Source organism: Lotus japonicus, chromosome 1 (genome assembly GCF_012489685.1).
Source record: "Lotus japonicus ecotype B-129 chromosome 1, LjGifu_v1.2".
Taxonomy (NCBI): Eukaryota; Viridiplantae; Streptophyta; class Magnoliopsida; order Fabales; family Fabaceae; genus Lotus; species Lotus japonicus.
Window position 1 is genome coordinate 17714912 of NC_080041.1, and position 16608 is coordinate 17731519.

The 16608-nt window shown below is 36.9% G+C and overlaps 1 protein-coding gene and 1 long non-coding RNA gene across 2 annotated transcripts; both read right to left on the reverse strand.

Annotated features, from left to right (window-relative positions):
* Positions 1-517: 517 nt before the first annotated feature.
* On the reverse strand, positions 518-1970 carry LOC130728687 (F-box/FBD/LRR-repeat protein At5g56420-like). Its single transcript, XM_057580234.1, has 3 exons — positions 1188-1970; positions 933-1100; positions 518-841 (listed from the first exon to the last, which is right to left on the reverse strand). The coding sequence occupies exons 1-3, from the start codon at positions 1896-1898 to the stop codon at positions 518-520; spliced, it is 1203 nt and encodes a 400-aa protein (XP_057436217.1). The 5' UTR covers positions 1899-1970.
* Positions 1971-3084: 1114 nt separating this feature from the next.
* On the reverse strand, positions 3085-16031 carry LOC130733933 (uncharacterized). The gene is made up of 3 exons (XR_009017693.1): positions 15432-16031; positions 3690-3857; positions 3085-3593 (listed from the first exon to the last, which is right to left on the reverse strand). It is a non-coding gene; the product is annotated as an uncharacterized LOC130733933 (long non-coding RNA).
* Between the last annotated feature and the right edge of the window lie 577 nt (positions 16032-16608).

Here is a 16608-nt window from a genome sequence, read left to right on the forward strand (position 1 = left end):
AAATATTTTAAAAGAGTTTTTAAACTAAATGAGTTTTAAACTAGCAAAATAAGTTTTAATCTAACTAAAATGTCTTGCCAAACAGAACGAAGTACTAGAAGAGGGCTTTGGTGGGTCTATGCGAGTTTTTAAAAATACCTCAAAGCTTCCTCTTATTTTAAAACCTCTCAAACAAGGGAAGAACTTGTCCTACGTGTCCTTCTCTTCTTTACCCTCCAAAACTCAACTCACAAGCCACAACACCACCATAGTATATTAACCTTCCTTACTAATACTCTTACTCCATGCAAAACGAAAAACCAAACATGGATAAACAAACATTGAGCAGCACCAATGTAAGGGTTATTATACTAACATTTTTCTATTCAATACCCAAAATTAATTCATACACAAGAGAGGTTTGGAGAAAATTAGTAGTTAATACTTAACAACAATGTCCATACTATATGATAGAAATATAAGCATTAAGCCGCATCATCATTCTCCATAACTTTAAACTGTTCTGCCCAGGAATACCTCAAGCGGCCCTTATTACTTTTTCATGTTCTTGTTGGTTTATTTCCTCTGTATCCAAATAAATTTTACATGTTGGAGAGAGTCTTGGGGAACGGGAAAACTGTTTGAGAAACAATTGCTTTTCATTTTCCTCCACGGAAAGGGCACTGCAAAGTTCCATTGCTTGTAAAAATCTCGCATTCTGCAAGATAAATTCTGCAAATTCAAAATCATCCCAGCTATCAAAGTTTTTAATTGAGCATGTTGTAAGATGTAATGAAACACATTCCGGTACAGGTTCTTTTGCATGTGCCCATTTCTGGTAAAATTGCACGTACTCATCACCCTGTTAAACATAGACAAAATCAAACATTATAAAAAGATAAGCCTAGAAGAAGAGGGAAACAAAAATTATCCATAAATTAACAACTAGAAACCTTTTCAATGGCAAGAGATTGAAGCTTGGGACAATAAGGGAGGACTTCAACTACATCAACCCAGCCATGGAAACTAGCAAAGGTTAGCTCAATGCTGATTAAGTTCTGAAAATCAGGCATTCCTCTGTAGTAGGAATTGATGTATTTGTCTTTGTATCTACGCTCCATCTACAAAATTTTACCAAGGTCGTATTCAAAATGAAATTGAATGTGTACGAGAAGTAATTCAGTGCTCATGCTATCATATTTTGATACCTGCTCTATGCGTAGAAACTCGACATTATAAATCACAGTGAAAGGAACATCCAGTTGAGTGATACATGCTTTCTCCAACTTGGGCATGGTTTTATACCCTGGATTGTCATTGTTCCGATCACTTAAAAATTTAACTCGAGCATACAAATCCACGAGGATGGGGCACCCAGAAAGAAGTTTCTTGAAATCTTCCTTTTGTAGAAACTCAGTATCTATCAACTGAAGTATTTTAAGTGAGGGAAGATCAATTGACTCAAAATCATGAGAACCCATGTAAAACCGATTCAGCTTCAAAACCACGAGGGTTTGTGAGGTGAAAAAGCTGAAGAACAAGCGCGCAGCACACCGCGAGGTGGACAGCTCTATGTTCTCAACACCACGCTGGTTCGCGGCTTTAACCCACCTGTTTACATTGAACCGGAGATCTTTGCAGAGTTCAAACCGAGTCAACATGAGGTGAAATGTTTTGATGGGCTGTTGCTGGACGCGCAGAATTGTGTCCACAAAGCGAATGAAGCGACCGCAAGTCTTTTCGTCTTCTACGCCTTCGTCGTCGAAGTAGACGGCGGTGAGCGAGTGAAAGAGTGGCGTCCAACGCTTGGAAAGAACGGTGGTGGCGAATGCAGACTTAGTTGGGAGAAAGGAGAGTATGTGTATTAGCATCTCGTCAGGTAAGGCGCTGATTCGATCAATCCCCAGCGGCAGCATCATCTCCGGCTGTGACCTATTAGGAGGAGGAGGAGACCTTGAAGTATGACGAGTTCGATTATACAATGAAATATTAGGAATCCTACTTCCTTGAAATTATTTGGTGATGAAAAAAAGGCTTTGACGTTAAGGGTACGTCAAGGGTTAAATTCCTGTAACTGTTTATTTTATATATTTTGATTTTATGGCTATGATTTGTTATTTTAAAATCCTCAATCAACACATATCTATTTAGATCTTTCAGATAAAAATTTGACATAAAAATTATATCCTTTTTTTTTCGCTTGAATCCCAAATTTGAACAAAAAACTTAAATACAAATTTACTTTCAAATTTGGAAAAAATATATCTACAAGTTGTTTTGTTTTATATGAAAGTATATAATTTTCTGATGTACTAAAAAAAATGAAAGATTATAACAAAATTTACAATTTGACAAGATCGTTCGTTGTCCTTTTTTATGAAAATAAGATTATTTTCTTTTTTTAGCAAACCAAGGTTGTGGTAGGGAGGATGACATTTGGGTTTTGTGTGATGGTTTGTAATTGGTTTGTGAAAAAATGAAAATGTTATGAGTTAAACTGTAATTTGATATTTTGACATGAAAGTATAATAATATAGATTAATTAGGACCAAAATTTAATTCAGTAAATCGTTGATGCTAAAAGATTGAATGATTGTAAAAAAAAATAAAAATAAAAATAAAAAGATTAAACACGTATCATGAATTTATTAATTGTATTTGAGATTGCTTTGAAATTGTCTCAAATGAGACAGTACCCAAGATGTCACCTCACCACCGATGCTTCCGCTACAACTCTAGAAAGAACAGATACAACTGTTCATGAAGTTTAGCAGCTATACGAGATGTGAAAAATTATTGAAATTGGAAACTATGTTCCAACCAATATTCTCTCACCAAGTTTCAATATAACTAAGGAAACAATATATAATTGCTCTTGACTAGCAACTAATAAATATATAATGATCAAATTAGTCCTTGAGTTTCTAAGCAAGTTTGATTTTAGTCAATATGATAAAAAATGATGTTTAGTGGTGGTATTTTTTATAATTACTGGCGGTTTTTGACATCCATTAAACGTCATTTTTACTTAGAAGGACTAAAATCAAACTCGCTTACAATCTCAGGGACTAATTTGACTATTAACCATATATATAATGCTAGAAGGGATGTCTTCTTATGTATTACAATCTGTCAATCTAATCTCAATCTTACAATATTCTTCATTAATAAGAGAGGTTTATAATGGAGAAGCAATTTTTAATCACTATGTCCATACTACATGATAGTAATTTAAGCACACTCATTATCCATAACTTGTATTAAGTACACGAAGACCATCATCTCCTTCAAACATTCAGATGGAAGAAAAAAAACCAAAAACTGATATTCAAGGACTACTTGCATTCAATTTTACATGCCGAAGAGATCCTCGGGCACTGTGATATTTGTTTGAAGAATCGGTCCTTGACAGATTTCTCCACGTGGCCAGCATGAAGAGTCATCACTTGTAAAAACTTCGCATTCTTCATGATATATTCTGCAAATTTAAAATCCTCAGGCATGTCTATATAGTTTACAATAAAGCATTTTCTGAGATTTAGTGAAACACATCGTGGAACAGGTTCTTCTGTATATGCCGATTTCTCTTTGGAAAAATATTGTCGGTCATAATACTGTTAAACATAGACAAAATAATTAATTATGAAAATATATGATTACAAGAAGAGGAAAAATTAACAAAAAAATGTCAAAAAGGAAACACCAGAAACCTTTTCAATGCCAAGAGTTTGAAGCTTGGGACAATAAGGGAGCACTTCCACTACCGCATCCCAGCCAGGAAAGCTTTCAAAGTGTAGGACAATGTTGATTAAGTTTTGAAACACGGGCATGTCTTTGTAGTAGGAGTTCATGTATTCGTTACGGTCCCTACGCTCCATCTGCAAAATTTTACCAAATGAAAGTGATTAGCACGCTCTCATGTGCATATTTTTTTTCAAAAGCACCAAATTTATCAAACACTAGTAACTCTCACTTTTAAGTCAATTTTAATATTATTCAAACACACATAGTGAGAAAAGAAACAATATTTCCGTACACGGTCTATGCGTAGAAACTCAACATTAGAAACTGCACTGAAAGGTACATCCAATGCACGAATCCGTGCTTCCAACAACTTGGGCAAGGTTTTAAATCCTGTAGTGTAGCCGGTTTCTGAAATTTGAATAAAAGGAGCATACAAATTCACAAGAATGGGACACCCGAAAAGAAGTTTCTGGATGTCGTCCCTTTTTCGAAAATTAGTATCTATCAAATGAAGAGTTTTGAGCGATGGAAGATCAACCGACTCAACACGATGGCTCACCGTCAACCCACTCAACTTCAGAACCACTAGGGTTTTGGAGTTGAAAATGTTGACGGACAAACGTAAGATCCACGTCGTGGACAACTAGAGATTCTCAACACGATGCCGTTTCAAGGCACCCACTCATCCACGTTGAACCATGGACCTCCGTCATAGAGTTTGTGTTGAGACCGTGACATGAGGCAAAAGGTTTTGATTTGCTGGTGATGGAGGCGCGGGGAGAGCAAAACTGTGTCAACGAAGTGACGGTAGCTCAAGTAGGCCTCTCGGTCTTGTGTGGCTTCATCGTCGAAGTGGAGGCCGGTGAGGTAGTGGCAGAGTGGGGTCCATCGCTTCAAAAGGATGGTGGTGGTGAATGCGAGTTTGGTTGGGAGAAAGGAGAGTATGTGGATTAGCAATTCGTCCGGTAAGGCGCTTATCCGATCAACAGTAAGCGGTTCTATCATCTCTTGGTGTGACATTTTTGGACTCAGAGCGGAAAGATTGTTTTGAATTTGATTATGTTTACAGCTAACACGGGCTAATTGGAAGTAAGTAGGAGCACGAGTATATAAATAGTGTTTTATATAAAGTTAATCTTATCTAATCTTCGTTTCAAAAAATCTAATATATATAATCTTGTAATCTTTTTTTTTGACGGCAATCTTTTCTTTTGTACGTTATATAATCTTGTAATCTAATCTATCGTTTATTTGAACACTAATCTTTTTTTTTTGAACAATATTTGAACACTAATCTAATCTATCTAAATCATATTGACTATAAGATAAAATCTATATCTACTAGTGTTTTTTCCGCGTGCGTTGCACGGAAAATATGTATATTGTATTTGATACATCAATTAATCATGAACATGATTATGCGAGTTCGTTTTCAGTTATTATTTTTTAAATTCTAAGTTATGTATGTTTTAATCTTTTTTTTAAGTTGTTCTCAATATGTACTCTCCTCTTTCTCCATTAATTCCCCCTTTATTGTCTCTTTTTCTTCCTCAATTTCGTTTCTCTCTCTTTTCTCTCATCTAACATTTTAAATTTCAGTTTCCCAATATCTTTTTCCTCTTTCCCCATTTATTGTCCTCCCCCCCTCAATTCGCTGCTCTCTCTCTCTCTCCCTCATCCCTTCATTCCAATTCCTCTTTCCCCATTTTTTTTCTATACTAATGTCTTATTTTTTTAGAGCAAAAAGGATTTATTCAAAATCAAAGGAAAGTACAAACCCATAGAGGGAGGAAAGAAAAAAGAAAGATGCCAAACCAACCCCAAAGGAAAAAAGAACACCCACCAGAGAGAAAGCAAGACAAGCTCAACCAAAAAAAACCCACCCAAACACCAAGCACACACAAGAGCCCCAAAACCAAAAACAAAACCCAAGAGCCAGGCACCAAACGCCTACAAGTCAACAGGCCAATTCTCTCTAAGTTCCTCTTCCAAACCACGAATAGCCTCCTCATCGCTTCCCGGAAACACCATACCCACAGATTTTGCCAAAAACCAGGCCTTCGTAGCACGAGTGAAGTAGCCACCAGAAGAGGGAGCAGGAGCAACAACAGGAGGAGGGATCGAACTTTCCACGCTCTCAGATTTCTTAGGACGCCCTCGAGGCCTACGAGGAGGTCCATCAAAACCCCTCTTCACCGAAAGATATTTCCTAGGACGACCACGAGGTCGCGGCTTCGGCGGAGAGAACTCAAGCACACGATCAACCTCCTCCAAAGAGGTGCCCTCTTCGTCTAAAGATATACTAATGTCTTATATCTTGAATGATTATTGAAGCCTTTCATTTTCTTAAATATTTGGAAACCAATCAAATCAAATATTGTCATGTTCCCCGTATCCATCAAATAATAACTGCTTTAATTTCCCAAAATAATTAAACATATTTATAACCTTTTTAAATCAAGATTGATGAAATAAATTTAGTTAGGAGTAATATAGGTAAATCTTAGATAATTATGGTAAATTTTTTAAAATTCGGTTTCAAGATTTGGTTTGAAAAAACCAAGGAACATGTGTCAACAGAAGAGAAACTATCTAATTATTTTCTAATATATATTGTTATATAGGGGAGGAGGTGGCTGATGCAGTATCTTAGATAGTTAGGGAAAATATTTTAAAATTTTAATGTATTATAATCTCAGCACTACTTATTTTATTTTTATATTGTAGATCATGAGAAAGAATAAAAGGAAAAATCATGGGATTCGTGTAAATATGCCGTAAATTAGGCTTGAGACTTTTCCTAATTTAAAGAGATAATGAAAACGGTTTCAAGATTTGTTTTGGAAATAAATTTAGTAAGGAGTAATCTAGGTAAATCTTATATAATTATGGCATATCTTTTAAAATTTGGTTTCAAGATAAAATAACACAACATAAGAGAAGCTATTTAATGGAATGACACGTGGAATTTTTTTATGAGAATTAACCTGAGAATGACACGTGGAATTTTTTATATGAGAATTAACATGGTGCTGCCACGTCACTAAATCAGCCTGATAGAAGTTCTTCTTTTTTAATCTGGGAGTGACACCTCATCAAATTGGCCTTATGGAGTTCTTCTTTTCTAATATATATTGATCTATCTATATAATATACTAAAGGAAGAATTTTTTTCTAGTAGATTTTGCCACATGTCACCCACATATCATCCCAAAAAATATACAAATTTTGTTTTTCTTAACTTTGAAATACATTTATTAAAAAAAATGGCTTAATTCCAGTTTGGGTCCCTGATGTTTCAGAAATGTGCGATTTGCGTCCCTCGTGTTTAAAACGTGCGATCAAGCTCCTTGAGGTTTCTAAAACGTGCGATCGAAGCCCTTCCATCCATATCCGTTTGGTTCCGTCTGTTGACCAAACGGAGCTGCGTCCACGTGTAATAAAACGAGCGAATTTACTCCTTGATCTTTCATCTTTGTGCAATTTGCTTCCCAATGTTTAAAACGAGCGAATTTACTCCCTCATGTTTCAATAAAATTTAAAATAAAACAACCAACCCCAAACCACCACCTTTTCCTTCTGAACTCACTATCTTCATCTTCTCCTGTAGATCTGAACCTGCTATTCTCCATTACATAACCCACATCTACAAAATCGACATCAATTTTTTCTGTTCAAAACCCTAAATCACAACTTCAGTGAAGACATGATCCTTAAACATGTAGAACGCCACTCCCAATATGTTCACAAGGAACGTTATCACCTCTTGCAAATCCCCTAGTTCCAATCTCCTTTCTGGGTTTCGTTGCTTTAGGTGGGTTTCCTTTTGGTGTATTGTGTGTATGATACGCTTCCTACGACGTCAGCCTCTGTGTTTCCTTGAACTTTACGTTTACTGCGTAAGTCTATATCTCTTTCAGAAGTGTCGGGAGTAGATGAAGAAAGAGTATTTGGGATTCTAAGCTCCTAGAGTAGATCTAAAACGTGAATGACGTCTCTCTAGTTATTCTATTCAGATTTCCTAACTATATAATATGGGTAGATTGTTGCCAGAGGATTGACAACTTGGAGTCCTAGTTCTACGAAAGATTATGGGAGATTAAAGCTAACTAAATGGCAGTCTAACAACGCACATAACATAAGTCGTCTTCCTAGGGTGATATAAAACATCAACAGTCCATCAATGCACACAGAGAATCATATCAAATTCACATAACACATAATCATATTGCAATTCAACGCACATAATCACTTCAAGTGTTAGTATTGACACCCAAAGGTATCTTCAACAAATTGGGGAAAAATCTGTTGAGTGTTAGAGTGTTAGTTGTTAGTCATTTTTCATGTTGGGGTTTGCTACTCCCGTGGTATACTACCCCACTAATCTAATTTCCTAAATTGGGAATTCGGATGACCACTCAACTTTGTGATGGTTAAGTGAAAATGTTTTCAACCAATCAACCTACTACTTGTTAAGTTCAAACGCATCATAACGTTTTTAAAATCTTATTTTGATCATAACAATTTTATAATAGAAGTTTCTCTGAAAATTTATTCACTGATAACATTCTTAATTACAGGAGAAACTTGGCTCTATATCACACGCCTCAACGTTCTGTCACTTATTAAGAAGAAATTTTTTCTCCAGGAAAAGAAGGAACCTTGCAACTACTGTACCCTAGCTGAAAATTCTGATCGTTCAATGACACATCATCAGTCATATATTTCAAGCAATATTTTGAGCGCCAAAGATTCAGTTTGATTTCAACCAGTTGTCTCACATTCAAATCTTATGACAATCACTTGAATTTCATTCAAACTAAATCAGATGAAGACAAAACTTGCATTAGCAAAAGGCACGCTGACCAACGAGGAAAAGTACAAGCCGTCAACATCAAATTGCCAAATTGTCTCTTATCCGAAAAGTAGCTCAAAGTCTATCACCACCTACTAGCTGACAAACATCACCTTTCAAGCTAAAGGATAGACTTGCTTCAGAAGTAACATTTAATGAAGCTACCAACCAAGCCAATTGAATCAACGGTCTGATATCAAAACTCAACGGTTGGATTGTGTCTCACAACTGCTACAACACTAGCAAGCAAGTATTTAAGAGATCCTTGAAGATCTGAAGCAAAGAAGAATTAATTCTGAGAATCCAAGCATTGAAGCATTCATATTCAAACTTCTCAACAACATTCAAAGCTTGAGTAGATATTCCCAAGTGTCAAACACAAGTCATAAATTCTGCCCAGTGGAAGAGAAAACCTCGTACCTTAAAAGAGTCACATCTTTTATTCTTTTCACACTATGGTAGCAACTCTGAAGTGAATTCAATAGTCAAATCTAAACCCAAACACTTAGAGTTCCAGTGCCATAAAGTCTCTACCCTCACTCTTGAAAGAAGAGAACCATTGTAGAGTATCATAAATCTTTGTAAAGATTTAGGAGAAGTCCTGTACAATACTTATAGGAGGAGTCCTGCAGAATACTTGGAGAAGTCCGTGATAATACTTGGAGAAGTCATAGATAATACTTGTATTGGAGAAGTCCTTGATACTTGCTAGTGAAAATCTTGGTGGTGGCCAAGTACTGGACGTAGCCCAATCGTTTAGGGTGAACCAGTATAAATCTCTGTGTGCTGATCGTTCTATTCTGTTTACTGTTTTACTTTCGCTGCACTAAACAGTTTGTGAAAAGTCACTCTTAAACGTTTTTCCTAAGAACTAATATTCTTTTCATAAAACAAAGTTTTAAAAAGTAATTTTCAAGAACACAATTCAAACCCCCCTTTCTTGTGTTACTTTATTGCATCTCACTACTCACTGAGGCTACTACAAGTTCCTTTGGAAGTGATAAGAAAACTTAAGGACCATAACTTATCTTGAGAGACTCATGATTCATTATCCTATACACTTTCAGCACCAAGTATAGATCCTTCTTGTCCTAGCAACCTTCTATCCACCAAATCACTGAAAGTTTAACTATCCTCAGAGTATTCAGCAGAAACGCACTAAACCCATTTCCCTTGACCCAAAACTTACCTATACCATCCTACCTTAGGATATTTGGGACTTCATTTTGTCGGACGAGTTAATAGGTTGGCCAGGCCTGCAACCCATACCATAACAATCAGAAGTTACAAATTCCTACTGGTGGTCACAAAATCCGAAGCCATGAACACTAGACTCTACTCTCTATATACGGGTCACAGTACGATTTGAACCGACCACTCTAATACCACCAATTGTGACACCCCCTTCCCCTTTCCTGAGTGACGTCAACTCGGAGAGTGGAAAGAAGACGACACAGTTTTTTTTTTAAACTCTTTTGACTAATTTCCTTAAGTACATCAAACTTTTGAATCTCAACTCGACTTGTTTTTGGGATTAAAGTGGAATATCAAAATCCCCTTTTAAATTCAAAATCAAAGTAGACGATGTTTATCCTGAAACACTCTGAAACCTAGTTCTACTTCCTTACATTTAACTATGCTTCTTTACCTAGTCCTATTCTCCTAACCACCGATAGCTACCATGGCTTAATAGCTTTGGCAAACATCAACCAACTCGATCTAAGCCCATCTCAATCTTTCACCTGAAAATGTTAACCACTGGAGGGAGTGAGCTACCAACAATATAAGAACATGAATGTGTCAGTAGCACCAACTCGAGTCACATGCCGGTCGGCCAAACACAATTCATATTCTAGATATATCAATATTATTATATAATAATATCATCATAGCATTGAAGGTGTGAAAAACGACTAGAAGGGGGGGTTGAATAGCGTTTTCAATATAAAAACTTTCCCCTTAAGATTTAAAGTAAATCTTTTCGGTTTCTCTAAGATAGATGGTGCAGCGGATAAAGAAAGAGAGAAGAGAGAAGCACACAAGTATTTTATCCCGGTTCACTTGATAAATCCCTCAAGCTAATCCAGTCCACCCGTTAAGGTGATTTCTTCCTTCTTAGAATGAAGGCAATCCACTAATCAGATAATTGTTACAACTGCACTTGAAACCTACAAGTGACTAACAATACACTGACTTAGCTCACACTAAGATTCACTCTCTTAGTCTTCTCTAGGATCCGATCAACCTTGATCTCCTAAAGGAATCACCACTAAGATTCACTCTCTTAGTCTTCTTAAGGATACTGACCTACCCGGTCCCTTAAGGAAAATCAAACAACTGTTTGAGGTTGGTGTTTACAAAGGTTTGCTTCTAAATAAGCTGAGTGTAAACTAAATAAGAATAGATGAAGAAAGTAGAGGCTTGAATCTTTTCTTGTATTGCAGCTCTTGATCTCTCTCTATTTTTTTCTTCTTTTTCTTCAGCCTTTTATAGTCCAAGGTGCAAAGGATATTTCTGTTGAGAGAATATGACCGTTGGAGGGCATTTCTGGAACTTCCAGAACCTGCTGTGGCTGAACCTTGGTAGGTAGGCTTGTCAGAATAGTACATTGCTCTTGTACTTCTTGATAGAGACATTTGCCTTTAACCAATGACTTATGATCAGAGGAATGCTTCGTGTTGGAACTTGTGAAGCTTGGTGATCAAAGTCAGAGGGATGCTTGGATCCTCTGACCTTCGTAACTTCTGCTTCTGGACCTTCAAAGCTTCTGGACCTTCAGAGCCTCTGGTCCCTCAGAGCTTCTGGTCTTCAGATCTTCTGATCCTCAGATCTTCTGATCCTCAGATCTTCTGATCCTCTAATCCTCTGATCCTCTTATCTTCAGATCTTCTGATCTTCAGATCCTCTGATCCTCAGAACTTCTGACGAATATATCTTCTGGTGTCAGAATCAGAACCTGTTTGTCAAAACACTCAAGACAAACATTAGAGTATCATAGTTGTTCATCCACAAATAAATACTTGTTATCATCAAAACATAGAGTTGTACCACATGACCAAATCTTGATCTTACAATCTCCCCCTTTTTGATGATGACAAAACCATGTATTTTGATGAACAACTCTAAACAAATAAACTGAATACACTCAGAGTATAAGGTATCAGAGTTAAAACTTATCCTGATGTGTATAGTTTTTCTTGCTCCTTCTGAATCCAAGACTCGTGCTTGATTCTGAGCTAAGCTCCCCCTGAATCTAGTACTTAATATCAACGTTAGTAATATCTAGATTCTGAGCTAAATAATTATAGGAGTTGTCAAGATACTATAAGTTGATAAATCCCTCAAGCTAATCCAGTCCACCCGTTAAGGTGATTTCTTCCTTCTTAGAATGAAGGCAATCCACTAATCAGATAATTGTTACAACTGCACTTGAAACCTACAAGTGACTAACAATACACTGACTTAGCTCACACTAAGATTCACTCTCTTAGTCTTCTCTAGGATCCGATCAACCTTGATCTCCTAAAGGAATCACCACTAAGATTCACTCTCTTAGTCTTCTTAAGGATACTGACCTACCCGGTCCCTTAAGGAAAATCAAACAACTATTTGAGGTTGGTGTTTACAAAGGTTTGCTTCTAAATAAGCTGAGTGTAAACTAAATAAGAATAGATGAAGAAAGTAGAGGCTTGAATCTTTTCTTGTATTGCAGCTCTTGATCTCTCTCTATTTTTTTCTTCTTTTTCTTCAGCCTTTTATAGTCCAAGGTGCAAAGGATATTTCTGTTGAGAGAATATGACCGTTGGAGGGCATTTCTGGAACTTCCAGAACCTGCTGTGGCTGAACCTTGGTAGGTAGGCTTGTCAGAATAGTACATTGCTCTTGTACTTCTTGATAGAGACATTTGCCTTTAACCAATGACTTCTGATCAGAGGAATGCTTCGTGTTGGAACTTGTGAAGCTTGGTGATCAGAGTCAGAGGGATGCTTGGATCCTCTGACCTTCGTAACTTCTGCTTCTGGACCTTCAGAGCTTCTGGACCTTCAGAGCCTCTGGTCCCTCAGAGCTTCTGGTCTTCTGATCCTCAGATCTTCTGATCCTCAGATCTTCTGATCCTCTAATCCTCTGATCCTCTTATCTTCAGATCTTCTGATCTTCAGATCCTCTGATCCTCAGAACTTCTGACGAATATATCTTCTGGTGTCAGAATCAGAACCTGTTTGTCAAAACACTCAAGACAAACATTAGAGTATCATAGTTGTTCATCCACAAATAAATACTTGTTATCATCAAAACATAGAGTTGTACCACATGACCAAATCTTGATCTTACAAGCATATCAACAAACACATACAATATGATGCAGCGTAAGTATTCACCACCTTATCACTCCTTTCCTTTAGTCAGACTTCGCCCCCATTGCGTCATGGGTTAAGAGGGTCCCTCGTATGACCTTTTTAAATTATTTAGGTTGCATATGTGTGTTTTAGGGCCCGAAGCTTTTAGCTTCACACTCTTCGGAAGGTCGTCTCGGAAACATGGACACTCCTTACAGTCCACTCTTTACCGGACAATGATCGCTCATTAGCTTTTCCGACAGAAATACACGACTCAACTCTTTGCCTTAAACTTCTTGCCAGCCAGACCTCAGGGATCCACGTCGTGACCGACAATAGAGGTGTACCGTTGTGTAAGTCCCGAGCCTATTCATTGGCGTCTCTGTATTCTCACTCTCTCTAGTGGTAGTGACAGCACCTTCCTACTCCTTATTGCTTCTTGTGTTTTCATATGCCATACTTACACCGCCTTATTTCTTCTTTATCATTCAAGTATATTCATTACTATGATGAATTCTACAAGGCACACCTTTTGGTGCTATTCCTCGGCTCTATTGTGACCCATGATGCGTCCCATTCCACATCACGCCTCACTCACGTCGACAACTATTCCTTGGTACGTGGTAACTTGAGCACTATCATCGGGGGTCCATCTATGCATCCACTTTTACCTTTATTGAAACATTTTTCAAACTAAAATGATAACTAAAAGGAATAAACCTATTCTTTAAGGTTTTATTAAATCTACCTAACTTTTCAAATGAGAATCTCCTGAAGACTGCAACTATTGTTTCAAGGGAAACCTTTTCGGATTGCATAGGCGTTCATTCTTGTTATCACTATGTCACACTCTTCCAAGGTCAAAGCCAAAGGCTTTATTACCTAAAGTATCACTATATCCCATAGTGTACTTATAATCCCCTTCTAAACAGTGCAACATTACAATAATGCACATCGAGTCCAAACAAGTCAAACATTTCTTCATCACAATCGGCATTATCATATGGCATATTAGACATACGTTCAATAAGCATGTTATTCAAACAATCATTAATTCAAGTCATTCATATATCAGACAATCAATTCAATTAGCATATAATCCAACCAAACATATAACCAAAGCAAGCACTAAAGCCACACTCAAGCCCTTATAATGAAGGTAAACTCAGTCCTCCGCTGACCTGGATATCTAATGTAATTGAATATAAGTTCGGAGATTCCTCATCTTGGCATCATTTCCTTCATGATACCTAGGGACGATCTCTTTGATTAAGTTCTCGTACAACCATTCATTCTGAAACGATTTATGATGTTATAACGCTACTCCTAGAGCGTCTTATATGTTACTTGAGTTACTTCCTTAGCTACTGCTCTTACTTGTTCTACATGCATATGCACTTTTTAAGTGACTTCTCATTAATGATCTACTTTAGGTTATTATCATAAGGTTCCTTTAACTACTTCACATAGACACCTTATTAAGTCCACTTATTATTCTTAGTCATCTAGGTTGAATTATGTTCTTAAAGACTCTAGTAAACTTCTGATTAGCATAGATAACTACATTTAGGTTACATTATCATTACACAAACTAGTTGTTATATCCTAATTCATTTGACTTGTACCAAACTATTCTATTTCAATTAATGATTATGGTATGCTTAAGTTACCATTTCCCTAATTACTTTCTTACTTACTTCGTCATCTAACCACAACTTCATTAACACTTAGCTTAACAAATTAATCTCACACTAACATTAGTCATTTTCCTTAATTAATCCTCTAACAATCCTAATTAAGCATACTACAAATCTCCACTTAATTATTTCCTACCAAATGCCATCATCATTTAATTATCTCTCACTAATCTGATTTAGTCCTCACATGATTACGATTTTACCACTAATTATCATCCATTAACTTAATTAAGTCCCATCAACCACTAATTAGCTATATTAGTCTTAATTAATCAAGATTAGCTACCATTAGCATTTTTCTTCCTCATTATAAATCTGATTATGATCTTAACAATATTAAAACTATTCTAGTCTATTAACTAAACATTTTCTCAATTATCCTAACATGATTAAGGTATTAATCTTTAAGAATGCATTTTCACTACCACAATCTAAAACTTTAGTTCTTTTCCTCCGTTTCAGACCCTGAATTATTCTAAGGTTATCTGAATCACCTATTCTGTTCGTGCATGACCAGAACAGTGGAAGAAATCCACCATGGAGGTGATGGCCATGGAGGCCGAGAAGGAGAAACTTGGTTTCTCTTCTCTCAGGTAATTTTCTTCCTTTCCTAAGCATCTGAAAGTCTTATAAGGGTTCCAGAACCTGTTAGAAATCAGTTTCAACGCACAGAATAGCCTAAAGCTCAACAAATTTAATCTATATGTTCATCACTTAGTTCAGTTCGAAAATGATACTTCCAGAGCCTAAAACTACGTTGTTCATGTCCTACATGCCAAAATAGAGCTTACAAATACGTCGGGGAAGGTCAGAACGAACCAGAATGGAGTTTCACGATTTTTCCGGCGAGAGAGCTCGCCGGAGAAGATGATCGGAGCTGCGTTTTCCACGGGTTTTGAGCGATCTGGTACCATGTGCAGATCCTGCTCGCTTCCAGGAAGATAATGGTGGTGGTTTCGTGCAGTGGGTCGATCGGAGGAAGGAGAAAATGCGAGTTGCAGGTCGCTCAACCTCGCCGAAATCTGGGTAGACTCGCCGGAGAACTTGCAGGTTCTTGTTCTTCACGATTTCTTGCCCAGAACTCTTCAAATTGCGACAATAAATACTCTATGAACTTCCAGAAACACATAGGGACAAATTTGGAGTGATTTGGATGAGAGGAAAGGGAGATTCGAATATATGAAGTTTTGGAGCTTAAATCTTGAATTAGAGAGGGGCTGAGAGCTTCTCATTCTGTCTCTCACGTTTCTGAGTCTAAGTTTAGTGTCCTAGGACCCCAGGGGCTTCAGAAGGCACGAATTTATAGAGCTGGAGTGACTAGGGAAGAAATCAAGATTATCTCCTTAAGCATGTTGTCTCACCAATGGAGTTTCATGCATGGTAATTAGCATTCAGCTTCTAGGATGTTCTGAAACTCATTTATGAGCTGGCTATGTAATGATTAAGCTGAAGAAATGTTTTGGTTTTACTTGGGCATAATGATGATGGTAAATAGTAATTTTTCTATTTGTCATGATGACTATTTTATTGTTTTGTGAAAGTAATGATGTTGGAGAATTAAATGATTGGTTGATGTTTATGGTGAGGAGGTGAGTTGTACGTGTGGCATAAGGATTCAGAAAAAGAATTCCAATGATTTTCCATGATGAATGGTCATGTACTATGCATCATAATGCATGGATGTGGAAATGTCATCTCTTATTGGCTTGAGAAGGTAATGATGATGTGAAGAGGAATTAATGATGCTGAATAAGAAAAGCTTGGATGATTCCATGGTGTATTATCATGCACATGTGATACCAAGTTATAATGCTTGACTATTGATAATGATGTCATAGTCTTTGGATGCCCTTTTTATGTCATGGAGGTAATTAAATGGTTGGTCACATGAATAAATAAGGTGAACAAATTATATCGGATCATTTAAGATCAATTTAAGTGATCGAAGAATAAAGTATTTCGTAGGTATCGAATTATTTGGCTATCGGCTTGGCTC

What these genes read in the sequence shown, in the direction of transcription:
- LOC130728687 (XM_057580234.1), bottom strand. Translation starts at nt 1,898, where the DNA reads ATGATGCTGCCGCTGGGGATTGATCGAATCAGCGCCTTACCTGACGAG. An exon ending in AGTTTCTACGCATAGAGCAG is followed by an intron (nt 1,101 to 1,187) that starts GTATCAAAATAT and finishes AAAATTTTGTAG; the next exon opens with ATGGAGCGTAGATACAAAGA. An exon ending in AATCTCTTGCCATTGAAAAG is followed by an intron (nt 842 to 932) that starts GTTTCTAGTTGT and finishes TATGTTTAACAG; the next exon opens with GGTGATGAGTACGTGCAATT.